This window comes from Haplochromis burtoni, unplaced genomic scaffold (assembly GCF_018398535.1).
Source record: "Haplochromis burtoni strain Fernald_Lab_line unplaced genomic scaffold, NCSU_Asbu1 Contig_300, whole genome shotgun sequence".
NCBI lineage: Eukaryota > Metazoa > Chordata > Actinopteri > Cichliformes > Cichlidae > Haplochromis > Haplochromis burtoni.
In genome coordinates this window covers 672,639-692,712 of record NW_024582661.1, presented here as the reverse complement: position 1 = coordinate 692,712, position 20,074 = coordinate 672,639, and the positions used below count along the sequence as shown (strand labels likewise).

The 20,074-nt window shown below is 35.9% G+C and overlaps 1 protein-coding gene across 1 annotated transcript; it reads left to right on the top strand.

Annotated features, from left to right (window-relative positions):
- The first annotated feature begins 1,575 nt into the window (after window positions 1–1,575).
- Window positions 1,576–6,174, top strand: LOC121815782. Its single transcript, XM_042228056.1, has 10 exons — window positions 1,576–1,611; window positions 1,922–1,948; window positions 2,061–2,348; window positions 2,639–2,953; window positions 3,654–3,710; window positions 3,801–3,860; window positions 4,215–4,304; window positions 4,573–4,662; window positions 5,818–5,853; window positions 5,985–6,174. Exons 1-10 carry the CDS (start codon window positions 1,578–1,580, stop codon window positions 6,146–6,148), a joined length of 1,161 nt encoding a protein of 386 aa, XP_042083990.1. The 5' UTR covers window positions 1,576–1,577; the 3' UTR covers window positions 6,149–6,174.
- Window positions 6,175–20,074: the final 13,900 nt, after the last annotated feature.

The following is a 20,074-nucleotide window of genomic DNA, read 5'->3' as shown; positions in this document are numbered from 1 at the left end:
CATGATTGGCTGATTAGATATTTGAATGACTTAGCAGTTAAACATAAATGTAGGCCCCTCACACATGTGTAGCTCTAACTGATCCATTTCCAGTTTTCAGACTTTTTCCATTTGTCACACCCCTAAAAGGATCAGTCAACGCTAATGCACGATTCTCTTGAATCTTGAAAGTGAGCTTTGTTAACTTTTCATGTGTCAGTACGTGATTCTGAATTGTTATCTACTCAAACTGTTGTCCTCTCTAATACGGGGTCATGCTACACAAAGTCAGGTATGTAAGATTACTCAGCTTTCTTAGTATAAACTTTATTTAAGTGAATTTTTCACATATTCAACTCTGTATATTTTATATATTTATTTTATTATTTTTTACTATTTAATTTGTAAAATGTGTATACACATCACCCACACACACACACACACACACACACACACACACACACACACACGTAAAAAATATTTAGTATACACATCCAGAAATGCATACACTATTATATATTGTACATATATTTATTAGTTTCAGATGTAGCCATTCTTGTATTTGCTGGTTTGTGTTGTTGTGTTTGCACATTTCTGTTGCTTGTGGGGCTCGCACACAAGAATTTCACTCGCATGTGCTGTGCCAGTGTGCCTGCACATGCGATGTGACAATAAAAGTGATTTGATTTGATTTGATTTGATTTGAATTGGTGATTTACATCTTAACAACATTCAACTTAAATAATGCTCTGAATCACACTGAATTTATTTACATATTTTATTATATAATTTGCCCTGTCGGAGGAAGATGAGGCTATTCTTGTCAATGCTCAACTGAAGAAGCAGCACACTGGTGTTGGCCAGAGGGGCCGATGGTGCGATATGGCAGCCTCGCTTCTGTCAGTCTGCCCCAGGGCAGCTGTGCTACAACTGTAGCTGCCTCCACCAGTGTGATGAATGTGAGAGTGAATGAATAGTGGAATTGTAAAGCGCTTTGAGGGTCCCGAAAAGCGCTATATAAATGCAATCCATTAGTATCATTATTATTACAGTCGTTCTTCCAGAATAACCTAAACCGCTTTCTCTTCTTTCTCAGACTTTTCTTATTTCCTGTAGATTTTTGTTCTGAGGTCTGTCATCTCTCTGAGAAGGAGAAGAGAAACTGCACACACACACACACACACACACACACACACACACACACACACACACACACACACACACAAATTCTAAGCTAACTTGTTATTTAAACACAAAGAAGCAAGTTTCCCTTTTCAGCAGCCATCTTGTGACCCATGTTAATGGTTGGTCGCATATTTATTTTCAAGGATGATCACATCATAGAAATGGCAAATGTAGAATCACCAGTCAAATCTGCTGAGAGCAGGTAAAATGTGACTTTGCCACAGAACAGGAAGTTGAAGTCCTGGTTCCACTGCAGTATAAGTAGTATCAGAGGGTCGTTCATGACTTTTTGCTCTGCTTGTGTTAAAGTGGTTCCTGTGGTTTTCCTGTGACGTTCCTTAAACTGGAACATCAGCCTTTACAAAGTCAGACTTTCACATGTGTTCTGCACAGTCACATTAATCGTCTTCATCATGGCTGGACACCTTCTGTCTGTCATCCTCATGTGTAAGTTAAACCTCTTGTAGCTTTTCGACTGAAGATGTTGAATCTGTAGGTTTTACATTTTTCATGGTTGGGGATTTTACTTTGTGTTCTTACAGCAACTTTTGTGTCTTTGTGGTGCTTCTATTTTTTTTTTTTTTTTAATCAATAAACTCACGTGAGGAGTCCCAAACTAAAACTTTCTCAGCAGGACAAATTCCTGTGATCTTGAAAAGACAGTTTGTTTGCATTAATGAGCCATTAATACATAATTATAATAATGGTTATTAATACGTGCATTTAGTATGTTGTTAACAAATTTTCTTTCCAACAGCTTTTGTTCATAAGATTCAAGCACAAGGTGAGTCCCTGATGTTCCAGTGTTCAGATTTTTCTGTGACTGCATATTTGTTCTTTACTTAAACCAAAAATTATCTATTAGATCAAAAATTTCTTTACCTCTGATTTTTCAGCTCTTCTTCCACCAACACTGACAGTGAACACAGAGGTGATCTCAGAGACGGACACGGTCACGTTACACTGTCAGGCACCAACATCTGTTTCAGTTCATCAGTGTTTTTTCTACACGGTGAGCAAAAATACTTCCAAAGCCTTCTCATGCCTGCAGAATTTCACTGCAACAGAACTGCTGTTAATGTCACATCACAGTTCACCTGCTGAAGTTAAAGTGAGATGTTTTTACACTGGAGACCTTAATTCAACGTCTGCTGACAGTGAACCATCCTCCATCACCATACAAAGTGAGAGACTGCTCTTCCTGTGATTGGATAAGTTATCATACAGTGTGTTAGACATTATTATCTTTATAAAGCTTCATGTTTTCTTTCACAAAACTTTTTTAGGAGTGTTGTTCTTACATATTTTCTTACACCACCAAAGACAGCACGCAGGAATCTAAACATGACCAGTTACAGTTAATTACAAAATGTGTTGCAGTTCAGCTTTTATGAACACCAGTATTGTTATTGTTGTGCTGGTAAAACATACAATATTCTTGTATATTAATGGGACTTGATTAATCTTCATGTAGGTCAAACACCACAGATGAGTGTGCAGCATTTTAATGGGGAACATGTTGGGTTTGTTTGCTCTCTGCCTGGATCTGTGAAAGATGATACAGGATGTAATCTGTACTTTGGAGAAGCAAGTCGTTTAGTCCTCACAGTAGCTGTCTGGAAGAATAGCAGGACAAAAAACAAACAGAGGTTCTGCCAGTTTTATGTCTCAATTGATGATTTTTTGAGACATCTACATTTTGTTCAACAAAAAGATGCCAGCTGTGATTACACTTTGAAGAGGGAACCCAGGTCTTTGTCTCCTCGCAGTGATCGATACAACTTAACAGGTAAGTCGAAGATAAGCAGACTTTATAGCACAGATGCTACTTTAATTAATTAAAATGATGAAAATGACTAAAATAAAAGCATTCAAAGTATTTTTCTCTAAAAATGTTCTGCGGTTGTTACGCCCAAGATTTTCATTTCGTTTCACTTTGTTTATTTGGATCCTCAGTGCAAATAAATAGAACTGAGCTTTGATGTGAAAAAGAGTACGTCCAGACTTGCAGTCTCTTTGAGCTTTGATGATATTGTCAGCATAATAACATGCTCACAGTAGAAATGGGTAAAGGTTTTTATACTGGATACCCTTCCTGACACAAAATATTTTGTTTTAATACATAGATATAAAAATATGAATATTTGCTGATAAATGATCAGAATTATAATATTTTTCACTGTCAGATTCAAAATTGAATTGAATCGAATCGACTGGAATCGGGGATCAAATCGAATCGGGACCTTGTTTAATCAGAATCGGATCACTTGTAGAAATCAGTGATGATACCCAGGCCTAGACACTACCAAATATTTCAGTATAGGTAAAAAATAGTCCCTCGTCTGACACTCCCTTTGGGACAGATTTGACATTTAATGAAATAGTAAATGTGTTTTCAAACACATTTGAAAACACATTTTCAAATGTGATTTGATTGCAGTAATAACAAAACCTTTATTTATACTCAAATTAATTTCCTTTTACTGTAGCTATTCTGGAAAGTGAACCACCAAAGATCAACAAACCGTCATCTATCATGACCACAGGTAGGACACACTTAACAAACAACCCAGAGCATCATCACACATCACTTCTTTTAAATGTCTTTAACATTTTATTGAACATTTACGGAACAGAATCAAGTCTCAACAAACCCAGTACTTTAACTTCTACCACTTCAGTGAACTCACTATCAGGTAAATAAATTACTCACGTGGTAAAATTAGAAAATATTTTTTCTGTATTAATGTAAATCTGCTCAAATGAAAGATGAGACGTTTAATTTTTGTGTTATATGTTATTTTTCAAACTAAATATTCTGAAGACTGGAGAGTGAAACGGTTCAAACACTGTTAGAATACTATGTTTAACATACTTCTCCTTTAAATTATAGAAAAGTTGGCAGACATACACCAAGAAACTCTTCTTTTCTTTTGGCACTTCATGCCAAATACTTGTTTTCAATAACGCAAGGAAATAAATAATCAAGAATGTCAATACAGAAAATATGTGGCATTATAATATTTGTTTGATATTTTTCTATCTTAAAGGACTAGCTGCTCTTAATCAGAGCCCTACAAATGGTGTGAACAATCCTGTCAAAACAACTCAGTATAAAACATCAGGAGACAGCACCACAGGTGAGACGTCATTGAGTGCATCAATAACACTTAAGGAAGAACTGTAAAAAATAAGACATTCAATTTAAGTGTAGTTTTGTTTTGTTTTTTTCAAACTGAATGTTCTGAAGACTAAAGAGTAAAACAATGTCAGAAATACACCAGGAAATATTTTTGTTAGTTCTTTTCTTTTGGCATGTCATAACTTCAATTCAATTTTAATACAGAAAAGAAAGCAGCAAAATGTCGTAGTGACATAATATTTATTTGATGTTTTTCTGTCTTAAAGGATTAGCTACTGTTAATCTCAACCCTACAACTGGTGTGAACACTCCTGTCAAAACAACTCAGTATATAACATCGGGAGACAGTACTACAGGTGAGACTTTTTTGAGTGCATCATTAATGGGAAAATAAATTGTCATGAAAGTTTGAAATGTCCCTGTTTTATTACAGTACGTCCGACAATGACCTATTGACCATGCAGACAATGAGTCTGATTAAACTCTCAGCATAATAATATGATCTGAGTTCTAACTCTAAAATTCTGATGTTTGGTAGGAACAGTAAATATTCACCATGTTCAGCATCTTAAATAGCTTAAGTAAAACAGTACTTTGTAAGCAGGGCTATAGCTGATGTTGAAAGGAAGTTACTAACTTTGCAGGCACTTCATTATAAACCTGATTGATGCAAATGACCAGATACATTTTATCTGTAGATATTTTTGTGTGTTTAATATTCATTATTATAATTGTTGCCATTCCCTAATGAGTACTAGTTTACCATTGCATACCAAATAAAAACTAATACAACAGTGTAATGTCAACTGACCAGCTGATGACAACATTAGGACAGAAGTGTTGATTGCATTGCTAAACAGAAAACACAGTTTTTAGTTTTAGAATTATATGTTGTAGTGATTGTGCAAATATCAAAAAAGATGCAAAACCACTCAAATTATCTAAGACATGGAAAATATACAGTGGGTAAAATAAGTGTCAGACATGTCACCAATTTTCTAAGTAAATATATTTGTAATGGTGCTACTAAAATGAAATTCTCGCCAGACATCAATAACGACCCATTAAAGCCCCACGTGGAAAAAATCAAACCATAGATTCCATAAATTAAGTTCAATTAAATTATGACAAGTGACACAGGGAAAAAGTACTGAACACGGTAAAAACGGGAGGTGTAAAAAGGCATGGAAATTCATGACGCCTGAAATCGATCAGTAATTAGAAAACAAAACAGAGATGGTGTGTGAAGAAAAAGTGTCTTGTTTAGTAAGGTGTCACACAAGAAGCATCTCATGGTGGGTAAATCCAGCGAGCTCTCTCAAGACCTTCAAATATTGGTGTTCAATAGTTATTTTACCCACTGTATATTATTTCAAATTGAATGTGCAGAAGCACAGAACCTGAAGAATTAAAACCATGCTTAATCTGTTGCAGCTTTAAGTGACTGAACACAAATATACACCTCTACATACAAAGCTAACAGGCCCAAATCAATCTTCTTTTCCAAACAGATTCAAACAAGAATGATACTACAGGGAAAGTCGAAGGTAAGAGACACTGCGTAGACTTCCATAATACTACTTATACTTTCACTCAGTCCACTGTTACTGCTGTAACTTTGTCAGATGTATCTTGTGTTTGAGTTACAAGTGAAATTTGTTTGTGGCTTTCAAAACAGAGTCATTATGGAATTTGGCAGCAGCTGTGACAAGAAATGGAATAATTATGGGCATGATCCTACTGGTACTGGGGCTTCTTATATTCAAAAGGAGAACTGGTGAGAAATACTTATTTCATGTGCTTAGAAAAACAATTTTTCAGTGTTCAGGTGACACATATTGAAGCACGATTATAGCATTTTCCATTTTATTTTGCCTTCAGTGTATCAAGCAATGTCAATAAATAAACAAATATATCATTAGATTGCTTCAGAATCATCAAAATTAAAATAAAGAACAACTCAGTTTTAAACTAACTACCAGTGTCATCATCAAAACTTGTTAAACATAATTTCTTGTATTATCTCTGAGTATGACCAATGTGGAATATGTCATGTCTTCTGTAGCAAAATTGCATCTATGTATTATCTAGATCTAGAGTGACAGCACCCTAGACAGACCCTGGATTCTTAAAGATTCAGTTCAATTCAATTTTCTTTACATCATATCAAATCACAACAAGTCACCTCAGAGAATAATTCAGAGAAAAACCTGACAGTCAGCTCTGACCTACACGGGCTTACAAGAGCAATATGTGTGTGTGTGTGTGTGTGTGTGTGAGTTTGTGTGTGTGTGTGTGCGTGTGTGTGTCGTGTGTGTGCGTGCGAGTGTGTGTCTGTGTGTGTGTTTGTGTGTGTGTGTGTGTGTGTGTGTGTGTGTGTGTGTGTGTGTGTGTGTGTGTGGTGTCTGTGTGTGTGTGCTATTACTTGAGACATTAAAACTGTTGTGGTGTGTCTGTCTGGTTTAAATGCACTGGAACATCAGAAAGACAATATATTTTTCAATGTGTAATTTTGTCCACCTCAGTTGAGCGAGTAACTAACGTGCAACAGATGAAAAATGAAAATGTAAGTGAGAGCTGGTACTAAATATGTTTTCTGTTTGGCTTAATCATCGCCACAGACTTACAGGACTCTTACATTACTGTCTTTCTCTTCTAGTCTGACATTTACCATCTGTACGCCACCATCTCTGAGGAAACAGATGCACCAGATTCACAGGATACGATTTAGAGCATGCTGATGCACACTGAAACATTTTGGTGATGTTGTTAGTAAAGTGTATTTAAATGGATTTAATTAATGTAAAAGTCAGAAAAGCTTTACAGGTAGTAGATATTTTTTGCAAATAGTTTTGGACTTAAATTGTTGTAGATTATTTTTTTCTAAGGATAATTGGCATGATCATGCAGTTTTCAGCTTTTGCATTTTTAATAAATGCTTTTAGATCTTCATTATTTTGTTTTAAGTAACTGTAATTTGTAAGATGACAGTCATAACATCTGAGTCATTTCCAAACTTAGAACTGTGGATACTGTTGCCATATAATACGATATGCTTCTTTCCAAATTGTCCACCTTTTAAACAATTGCTGCTTTTAAAAATTAGCTAATAGACTATGTGTATTTATTTTAATGGTGTCATTTGCATTTCAAATTGTGTTATTCAACAGTTTTTTAAGGTGGAGTGTATTTGTTTTGTGTTAATACAAACTAAAGGGGAAAACAACATATTAAACGTGTATCTACAAACTGTCAACTGACAACACAAAATGTTCTTCCAAAATCTGCCTGGAAAAGGTCAAAGGATTTAACTGCATGTCCTTTTCAGTTTTCTCTTGGTAATAAAAAAAAATCCCGTTTTGTTTTTTTAAAGTTATATTGACACATTTTGAAGTAAAGGATTTTGTTTAAATATTAAAAAAGCCAATCTTGACTTCAGTCACAGGTCTCAGAAATTGTGGATTTGAATGCCCAAAAATGTATCTTCCATTCAAACTCTGTACTATTGCCATGTCACACTTTGGAATGGAAAACCATATTCAGTGAAACAAAAATATTTATTTTGTTTATATCATTTATTTTAAAAAACATAAATAAACCTACTAACTGTACTCAGTAAGAGACAGAGTTGCTATTTTATTTTGTACTTGTTGTTTCTTAATTTTTTAACTTTCTGCACCTGGATACTGTGTGTTCATTGCATATTTAATCATGTATCACAAACACTTGCTACCGTATTATTGATGGAGATTATACATACAACAAATCTTCCCAGACAATCAGGTAATCCACATCACTTTTCATGTTTACATGAGCAGCCTGAAATTCCTCTTTTAAAACATCTGTCACAGCCAGAGAGACTTTCACCATAGATTGTGCCCCTAATATACAACTACAGTATATAAGAATACAGTGGCTTGCAAAAGTATTCGGCCCCCTTGAACTTTCCCACATTTTGTCACATTACAGCTACAAACATGAATCAATTTTATTGCAATTCCACGTGAAAGACCAACACAAAGTGGTGTACACGTGAGAAGTGAAACGAAAATCATACACGATTCCAAACATTTTTTACAAATAAATAACTGAAAAGGGGGGTATGCATAATTATTCAGCCCCCTGAGTCAATATGCTAATGACTAAATAGAGTGCACCTGTGTGTAATCTAATGTCAGTACAAATACAGCTGCTCTGTGACGGCCTCAGAGGTTGTCTAAGAGAATATTGGGAGCAACGACACCATGAAGTCCAAAGAACACGCCAGACAGGTCAGGGATAAAGTTATTGAGAAATTTAAAGCAGGCTTAGGTTACAAAAAGATTTCCCAAGCCTTGAATCCCACGGAGCACTGTTCAAGCGATCATTCAGAAATGGAAGGAGTATGGCACAACTGTAAACCTACCAAGACAAGGCCGTCCACCTAAACTCACAGGCCGAACAAGGAGAGCGCTGATCAGAAATGCAGCCAAGAGGCCCATGGTGACTCTGGACGAGCTGCAGAGATCTACAGCTCAGGTGGGGGAATCTGTCCATAGGACAACTATTAGTCGTGCACTGCACAAAGTTGGCCTTTATGGAAGAGTGGCAAGAAGAAAGCCATTGTTAACAGAAAACCATAAGAAGTCCCGTTTGCAGTTTGCCACAAGCCATGTGGGGGACACAGCAAACATGTGGAAGAAGCTGCTCTGGTCAGATGAGACCAAAATGGAACTTTTTGGCCAAAATGCAAAACGCTATGTGTGGCGGAAAACTAACACTGCACATCACTCTGAACACACCATCCCCACTGTCAAATATGGTGGTGGCAGCATCATGCTCTGGGGTGCTTCTCTTCAGCAGGGACAGGGAAGCTGGTCAGAGTTGATGGGAAGATGGATGGAGCCAAATACAGGGCAATCTTGGAAGAAAACCTCTTGGAGTCTGCAAAAGACTTGAGACTGGGGCGGAGGTTCACCTTCCAGCAGGACAACGACCCTAAACATAAAGCCAGGGCAACAATGGAATGGTTTAAAACAAAACATATCCATGTGTTAGACTGGCCCAGTCAAAGTCCAGATCTAAATCCAATCGAGAATCTGTGGCAAGATCTGAAAACTGCTGTTCACAAACGCTGTCCATCTAATCTGACGGAGCTGGAGCTGTTTTGCAAAGAAGAATGGGCAAGAATTTCAGTCGCTAGCTGTGCAAACCTGGTAGAGACAAACCCTAAAAGACTGGCAGCTGTAATTGCAGCAAAAGGTGGTTCTACAAAGTATTGACTCAGGGGGCTGAATAATTACACACACACCACTTTGCAGTTATTTATTTGTAAAAAATGTTTGGAATCATGTCTGATTTTCGTTCCACTTCTCACGTGTGCACCACTTTGTGTTGGTCTTTCACGTGGAATTCCAATAAAATGATTCATGTTTGTGGCTGTAATGTGACAAAATGTGGGAAAGTTCAAGGGGGCCGAATACTTTTGCAGGCTGCTCATGTAAACATGAAAAGTGACGTGGATTACCTGATTGTCTGGGAAGATTTGTTGTATGTATAATCTCCATCAATAATACGGTAGCAAGTGTTTGTGATACATGTTTAAATATGCAATGAACACAGTATCCAGGTGCAGAAAGTTAAAAAATTAAGAAACAACAAGTACAAAATAAAATAGCAACTCTGTCTCTTACTGAGTACAGTTAGTAGGTTTGTTTATGTTTTTTTAAAATAAATGATATAAACAAAATAAATATTTTTGTTTCACTGAATATGGTTTTCCATTCCAAAGTGTGACATGGCAATAGTACAGAGTTTGAATGGAAGATACATTTTTGGGCATTCAAATCCACAATTTCTGAGACCTGTGACTGAAGTCAAGATTGGCTTTTTTAATATTTAGACAAAATCCTTTACTTCAAAATGTGTCAATATAACTTTAAAAAAACAAAACGGGATTTTTTTTATTACCAAGAGAAAACTGAAAAGGACATGCAGTTAAATCCTTTGACCTTTTCCAGGCAGATTTTGGAAGAACATTTTGTGTTGTCAGTTGACAGTTTGTAGATACACGTTTAATATGTTGTTTTCCCCTTTAGTTTGTATTAACACAAAACAAATACACTCCACCTTAAAAAACTGTTGAATAACACAATTTGAAATGCAAATGACACCATTAAAATAAATACACATAGTCTATTAGCTAATTTTTAAAAGCAGCAATTGTTTAAAAGGTGGACAATTTGGAAAGAAGCATATCGTATTATATGGCAACAGTATCCACAGTTCTAAGTTTGGAAATGACTCAGATGTTATGACTGTCATCTTACAAATTACAGTTACTTAAAACAAAATAATGAAGATCTAAAAGCATTTATTAAAAATGCAAAAGCTGAAAACTGCATGATCATGCCAATTATCCTTAGAAAAAAATAATCTACAACAATTTAAGTCCAAAACTATTTGCAAAAAATATCTACTACCTGTAAAGCTTTTCTGACTTTTACATTAATTAAATCCATTTAAATACACTTTACTAACAACATCACCAAAATGTTTCAGTGTGCATCAGCATGCTCTAAATCGTATCCTGTGAATCTGGTGCATCTGTTTCCTCAGAGATGGTGGCGTACAGATGGTAAATGTCAGACTAGAAGAGAAAGACAGTAATGTAAGAGTCCTGTAAGTCTGTGGCGATGATTAAGCCAAACAGAAAACATATTTAGTACCAGCTCTCACTTACATTTTCATTTTTCATCTGTTGCACGTTAGTTACTCGCTCAACTGAGGTGGACAAAATTACACATTGAAAAATATATTGTCTTTCTGATGTTCCAGTGCATTTAAACCAGACAGACACACCACAACAGTTTTAATGTCTCAAGTAATAGCACACACACACAGACACCACACACACACACACACACACACACACACACACACACACACACACACACACACAAACACACACACAGACACACACTCGCACGCACACACACGACACACACACGCACACACACACACACAAACTCACACACACACACACACACACACACATATTGCTCTTGTAAGCCCGTGTAGGTCAGAGCTGACTGTCAGGTTTTTCTCTGAATTATTCTCTGAGGTGACTTGTTGTGATTTGATATGATGTAAAGAAAATTGAATTGAACTGAATCTTTAAGAATCCAGGGTCTGTCTAGGGTGCTGTCACTCTAGATCTAGATAATACATAGATGCAATTTTGCTACAGAAGACATGACGTATTCCACATTGGTCATACTCAGAGATAATACAAGAAATTATGTTTAACAAGTTTTGATGATGACACTGGTAGTTAGTGTAAAACTGAGTTGTTCTTTATTTTAATTTTGATGATTCTGAAGCAATCTAATGATATATTTGTTTATTTATTGACATTGCTTGATACACTGAAGGCAAAATAAAATGGAAAATGCTATAATCGTGCTTCAATATGTGTCACCTGAACACTGAAAAATTGTTTTTCTAAGCACATGAAATAAGTATTTCTCACCAGTTCTCCTTTTGAATATAAGAAGCCCCAGTACCAGTAGGATCATGCCCATAATTATTCCATTTCTTGTCACAGCTGCTGCCAAATTCCATAATGACTCTGTTTTGAAAGCCACAAACAAATTTCACTTGTAACTCAAACACAAGATACATCTGACAAAGTTACAGCAGTAACAGTGGACTGAGTGAAAGTAATATTATGGAAGTCTACGCAGTGTCTCTTACCTTCGACTTTCCCTGTAGTATCATTCTTGTTTGAATCTGTTTGGAAAAGAAGATTGATTTGGGCCTGTTAGCTTTGTATGTAGAGGTGTATATTTGTGTTCAGTCAATTAAAGCTGCAACAGATTAAGCATGGTTTTAATTCTTCAGGTTCTGTGCTTCTGCACATTCAATTTGAAATAATATACAGTGGGTAAAATAACTATTGAACACCAATATTTGAAGGTCTTGAGAGAGCTCGCTGGATTTACCCACCATGAGATGCTTCTTGTGTGACACCTTACTAAACAAGACACTTTTTCTTCACACACCATCTCTGTTTTGTTTTCTAATTACTGATCGATTTCAGGCGTCAGACACTTTTTCTTCACACACCATCTCTGTTTTGTTTTCTAATTACTGATCGATTTCAGGCGTCATGAATTTCCATGCCTTTTTACACCTCCCGTTTTTACCGTGTTCAGTACTTTTTCCCTGTGTCACTTGTCATAATTTAATTGAACTTAATTTATGGAATCTATGGTTTGATTTTTTCCACGTGGGGCTTTAATGGGTCGTTATTGATGTCTGGCGAGAATTTCATTTTAGTAGCACCATTACAAATATATTTACTTAGAAAATTGGTGACATGTCTGACACTTATTTTACCCACTGTATATTTTCCATGTCTTAGATAATTTGAGTGGTTTTGCATCTTTTTTGATATTTGCACAATCACTACAACATATAATTCTAAAACTAAAAACTGTGTTTTCTGTTTAGCAATGCAATCAACACTTCTGTCCTAATGTTGTCATCAGCTGGTCAGTTGACATTACACTGTTGTATTAGTTTTTATTTGGTATGCAATGGTAAACTAGTACTCATTAGGGAATGGCAACAATTATAATAATGAATATTAAACACACAAAAATATCTACAGATAAAATGTATCTGGTCATTTGCATCAATCAGGTTTATAATGAAGTGCCTGCAAAGTTAGTAACTTCCTTTCAACATCAGCTATAGCCCTGCTTACAAAGTACTGTTTTACTTAAGCTATTTAAGATGCTGAACATGGTGAATATTTACTGTTCCTACCAAACATCAGAATTTTAGAGTTAGAACTCAGATTATATTATTATGCTGAGAGTTTAATCAGACTCATTGTCTGCATGGTCAATAGGTCATTGTCGGACGTACTGTAATAAAACAGGGACATTTCAAACTTTCATGACAATTTATTTTCCCATTAATGATGCACTCAAAAAAGTCTCACCTGTAGTACTGTCTCCCGATGTTATATACTGAGTTGTTTTGACAGGAGTGTTCACACCAGTTGTAGGGTTGAGATTAACAGTAGCTAATCCTTTAAGACAGAAAAACATCAAATAAATATTATGTCACTACGACATTTTGCTGCTTTCTTTTCTGTATTAAAATTGAATTGAAGTTATGACATGCCAAAAGAAAAGAACTAACAAAAATATTTCCTGGTGTATTTCTGACATTGTTTTACTCTTTAGTCTTCAGAACATTCAGTTTGAAAAAAAAAAACTACACTTAAATTGAATGTCTTATTTTTTACAGTTCTTCCTTAAGTGTTATTGATGCACTCAATGACGTCTCACCTGTGGTGCTGTCTCCTGATGTTTTATACTGAGTTGTTTTGACAGGATTGTTCACACCATTTGTAGGGCTCTGATTAAGAGCAGCTAGTCCTTTAAGATAGAAAAATATCAAACAAATATTATAATGCCACATATTTTCTGTATTGACATTCTTGATTATTTATTTCCTTGCGTTATTGAAAACAAGTATTTGGCATGAAGTGCTAAAAGAAAAGAAGAGTTTCTTGGTGTATGTCTGCCAACTTTTCTATAATTTAAAGGAGAAGTATGTTAAACATAGTATTCTAACAGTGTTTGAACCGTTTCACTCTCCAGTCTTCAGAATATTTAGTTTGAAAAATAACATATAACACAAAAATTAAACGTCTCATCTTTCATTTGAGCAGATTTACATTAATACAGAAAAAATATTTTCTAATTTTACCACGTGAGTAATTTATTTACGTGATAGTGAGTTCACTGAAGTGGTAGAAGTTAAAGTACTGGGTTTGTTGAGACTTGATTCTGTTCCGTAAATGTTCAATAAAATGTTAAAGACATTTAAAAGGAGTGATGTGTGATGATGCTCTGGGTTGTTTGTTAAGTGTGTCCTACCTGTGGTCATGATAGATGACGGTTTGTTGATCTTTGGTGGTTCACTTTCCAGAATAGCTACAGTAAAAGGAAATTAATTTGAGTATAAATAAAGGTTTTGTTATTACTGCAATCAAATCACATTTGAAAATGTGTTTTCAAATGTGTTTGAAAACACATTTACTATTTCATTAAATGTCAAATCTGTCCCAAAGGGAGTGTCAGACGAGGGACTATTTTTTACCTATACTGAAATATTTGGTAGTGTCTAGGCCTGGGTATCATCACTGATTTCTACAAGTGATCCGATTCTGATTAAACAAGGTCCCGATTCGATTTGATCCCCGATTCCAGTCGATTCGATTCAATTCAATTTTGAATCTGACAGTGAAAAATATTATAATTCTGATCATTTATCAGCAAATATTCATATTTTTATATCTATGTATTAAAACAAAATATTTTGTGTCAGGAAGGGTATCCAGTGTAAAAACCTTTACCCATTTCTACTGTGAGCATGTTATTATGCTGACAATATCATCAAAGCTCAAAGAGACTGCAAGTCTGGACGTACTCTTTTTCACATCAAAGCTCAGTTCTATTTATTTGCACTGAGGATCCAAATAAACAAAGTGAAACGAAATGAAAATCTTGGGCGTAACAACCGCAGAACATTTTTAGAGAAAAATACTTTGAATGCTTTTATTTTAGTCATTTTCATCATTTTAATTAATTAAAGTAGCATCTGTGCTATAAAGTCTGCTTATCTTCGACTTACCTATGTTAAGTTGTATCGATCACTGCGAGGAGACAAAGACCTGGGTTCCCTCTTCAAAGTGTAATCACAGCTGGCATCTTTTTGTTGAACAAAATGTAGATGTCTCAAAAAATCATCAATTGAGACATAAAACTGGCAGAACCTCTGTTTGTTTTTTGTCTTGCTTTCTTCCAGACAGGTACTGTGAGGACTGAACGACTTGCTTCTCCAAAGTACAGATTACATCCTGTATCATCTTTCACAGATCCAGGCAGAGAGCAAACAAACCCAACATGTTCCCCATTAAAATGCTGCACAGTCATCTGTGGTGTTTGACCTACATGAAGATTAATCAAGTCCCATTAATATACAAGAATATTGTATGTTTTACCAGCACAACAATAACAATACTGGTGTTCATAAAAGCTGAACTGCAACACATTTTGTAATTAACTGTAACTGGTCATGTTTAGATTCCTGCGTGCTGTCTTTGGTGGTTTAAGAAAATATGTAAGAACAACACTCCTAAAAAAGTTTTGTGAAAGAAAACATGAAGCTTTATAAAGATAATAATGTCTAACACACTGTATGATAACTTATCCAATCACAGGAAGAGCAGTCTCTCACTTTGTATGGTGATGGAGGATGGTTCACTGTCAGCAGACGTTGAATTAAGGTCTCCAGTGTAAAAACATCTCACTTTAACTTCAGCAGGTGAACTGTGATGTGACATTAACAGCAGTTCTGTTGCAGTGAAATTCTGCAGGCATGAGAAGGCTTTGGAAGTACTTTTGCTCACCGTGTAGAAAAAACACTGATGAACTGAAACAGATGTTGGTGCCTGACAGTGTAACGTGACCGAGTCCGTCTCTGAGATCACCTCTGTGTTCACTGTCAGTGTTGGTGGAAGAAGAGCTGAAAAATCAGAGGTAAAGACATTTTTGATCTAATAGGTAATTTTTGGTTTAAGTAAAGAACAAATATGCAGTCACAGAAAAATCTGAACACTGGAACATCAGGGACTCACCTTGTGCTTGAATCTTATGAACAAAAGCTGTTGGAAAGAAAATTTGTTAACAACATACTAAATGCACGTATTAATAACCATTATTATAATTATGTATTAATGGCTCATTAATGCAAACAAACTGTCTTTTCAAGATCACAGGAATTTGTCCTGCTGAGAAAGTTTTAGTTTGGGACTCCTCACGTGAGTTTATTGATTAAAAATAAAAAAAAAATAGAAGCACCACAAAGACACAAAAGTTGCTGTAAGAACACAACGTAAAATCCCCAACCATGAAAAATGTAAAACCTACAGATTCAACATCTTCAATCGAAAAGCTACAAGAGGTTTAACTTACACATGAGGATGACAGACAGAAGGTGTCCAGCCATGATGAAGAGGATTAATGTGACTGTGCAGAACACATGTGAAAGTCTGACTTTGTAAAGGCTGATGTTCCAGTTTAAGGAACGTCACAGGAAAACCACAGGAACCACTTTAACACAAGCAGAGCAAAAAGTCATGAACGACCCTCTGATACTACTTATACTGCAGTGGAACCAGGACTTCAACTTCCTGTTCTGTGGCAAAGTCACATTTTACCTGCTCTCAGCAGATTTGACTGGTGATTCTACATTTGCCATTTCTATGATGTGATCATCCTTGAAAATAAATATGCGACCAACCATTAACATGGGTCACAAGATGGCTGCTGAAAAGGGAAACTTGCTTCTTTGTGTTTAAATAACAAGTTAGCTTAGAATTTGTGTGTGTGTGTGTGTGTGTGTGTGTGTGTTATATAATAAAATACATTAACAATAAATATACTCATTAAAAAAAGTCCCCAACAAACAGTACCAATATTTATATATTATAAAACAAATATCTATTTCCATTATTGTTTCAGCAAAACAAACAACCTTCATTTGTCACATACACAATCATACGGAGGACAACATGTAGTGAAATGCTTGTGTACGAGCTGCGGACATAGTCGTGCCATTCCAGGGCTTGGTTTTAGCATGGGGGGTGTAGCCAGGACCCTGACTGGATACCAGGTGGGAATCAAACTTGAGCCTCCTGCTCCAAGAGTGTGTAGTCTTACTACTACACTATCCAGCTGCATGCTTCTGTTCCTATTGTTTCTGTTGTAACAATATGGAAATAAAAATATGAAAATAATGACAATTCTTAGATAAAGGTAAAGATAAAGATAAAATAGAGATTGAAACTTTACTGGTAATTCTTGTACCTAAATAAAGTAAAATAAAATAGAAAACTACAGAGTCGTTGCATCAAGGTACCAAACTGTCTCAGAGACAACGTCACCCAAGACAAACGGAACACCTCATCACTCCTCAAAAGAGATTTTAATAATTGTAACAAGGAAAAACAAGACCTTGAGAACAGGATCACAGAAATGCAGGAGGAGAAACGTCAACTGGAAGAGAAGAACAGTGAAATGCATCGCAAGCTCCAAGATATGGAGGAAAATAATGAAGCCTTGCGAGTAATGTTTGATGAAGCACTTGAAAGAAATACACAACTGAAGAAAGAGTTTAAAAAATGGAAAATCAAACATAGAGAAATATTTTACAAGGTCTATGACACAGAAGAAAAATACATAGAGATGGAGTGCAAGCTCCAAGACAGAGAAGAAAAATGAAAGCCTCCAAGTGACGTCTGATGAAGCATTGAGAAGAAACACACGAATGCTTAAAGACAAGGAAGAACAGGAGGCAGGCCACCAACAGATGCAGTGCAAACTCGAAGACACAGAGGAAAAAATGGAAGCATTACAAGTAATGATTGATAAAGCGCACAAAGAAAATTCAGACCTGCTAAAAGAGAAGGAACAACTGGAAGAAACCCAAAGAGAGACGCGGCACATTCTCCAAGAGTTTGAAACACAAAATACAGAATTACAAGTATTTTACAATAAAGTGAAGGAAATAAAATTGAACTTGAGAAAATATGCAGAGATATAGAGTGACGAATCCAAGAAGTGGTGACCAAAAACAGCCATTTACAAGCACTCTATAACAAAGTCCAGTAAGCCAACACCAAAAAGCAGAAGCAGAAGCAACGGCAGGAGAAAAGTCATAAAGACATACAGTCTTCATTTCAATTACTACAGAAGAGACATGAAGAGTAACAAGCCACCCATCATAAAGAACAACAAAGAAACACATGCATGAGGCAAACAAAGAACTGGAAGAAAAACATGAAGAAAAGCAGGAAACACTAAAAGAACGAGAGAAAAGGTTCAAGAAACTTGATGTGCAGCATGAAGCACTTTTCAGAGAGATGACAGACCTCAGAACAAAAATCTACAGGAAATAAGAAAAGTCTGAGAAAGAAGAGAAAGCGGTTTAGGTTATTCTGGAAGAACGACTGTAATAATAATGATACTAATGGATTGCATTTATATAGCGCTTTTCGGGACCCCTCAAAGCGCTTTACAATTCCACTATTCATTCACTCTCACATTCATACACTGGTGGAGGCAAGCTACAGTTGTAGCTACAGCTGCCCTGGGGCAGACTGACAGAGGCGAGGCTGCCATATCGCACCATCGGCCCCTCTGGCCAACACCAGTGTGCTGCTTCTTCAGTTGAGCATTGACAAGAATAGCCTCATCTTCCTCCGACAGGGCAAATTATATAATAAAATATGTAAATAAATTCAGTGTGATTCAGAGCATTATTTAAGTTGAATGTTGTTAAGATGTAAATCACCAAATCAAATCAAATCAAATCAAATCAAATCACTTTTATTGTCACATCGCATGTGCAGGCACACTGGCACAGCACATGCGAGTGAAATTCTTGTGTGCGAGCCCACAAGCAACAGAAATGTGCAAACACAACAACACAAACCAGCAAATACAAGAATGGCTACATCTGAAACTAATAAATATATGTACAATATATAATAGTGTATGCATTTCTGGATGTGTATACTAAATATTTTTTCGTGTGTGTGTGTGTGTGTGTGTGTGTGTGTGTGTGTGTGTGTGTGTGTGTGTGTATACACATTTTACAAATTAAATAGTAAAAAATAATAAAATAAAAATATAAAAATATACAGAGTTGAATATGTGCAAAACCATTCAGCTTAAGAAAAGCTTCTTTACTTAAGAAAAGCTGGATAACTTAAACTGAGCTTTGTTTAGCATGACTCCCTGTATTTAGATGAGGCAACAGGTTTGAGTTAGATAACAGAGTTCAAGAATAGTTCACCGTAACTGAAACATAAAAGTTAAGCAAAGTCTCACTTTCAAGATTCAAGAGAATCGTGCATTAGCGTTGACTGATCCTTTTAGGGGTGTGACAAATGGAAAAAGTCTGAAAACTGGAAATGGATCAGTTAGAGCTACACATGTGTGAGGGGCCTACATTTATGTTTAACTGCTAAGTCATTCAAATATCTAATCAGCCAATCATGTAACAGTTATTCCAGGCATTTAGACATGTGTACATCATGTACACGATGAAACCGAGCATCAGAATCGGTCAGACAGGCTGAGGAAGTAGACTGGTCCTTGCATCGTCATTCATTTCTGACCATGTCCATTTCTTTATCACCACAGTGTAGTGGTCTTCAGATGGCTGCTTCAAGCAGGATAATGTGCTGTGACACGAAGCGTAAACCATCTCCATCTGATATCCAACTTCTGTGTCTTCATGTCAATATGGACCAGAATCTCTAAGAAATGTTTCCAGCACCTTGTTGAATTTGCGCCACGAGGATCCTAAGCATAGGGTAAAGAAGCAAAGATGGAAAACACACACACACACACACACACACACACACACACACACAACACTCCCCCCCCAACACAAGGTATACACACACACACACACAAAACTCTCACTTGTTAGTGTTTGTCAGTTTACATTTATACTTCTAATATTGTTGGTTAATACAAAGGAAAAATAATAATAATAAAAGAAATTGTTGGAATTCAGATATTCTAGCAAAACGTTGAGGAGGATGAGGGGCAACGTTTAAAAAACAAGATTTTTGAATTATAATACTTAACCGTTTATTATAAAACCTATCAATAAAAGCACAATTATTATTTTAAA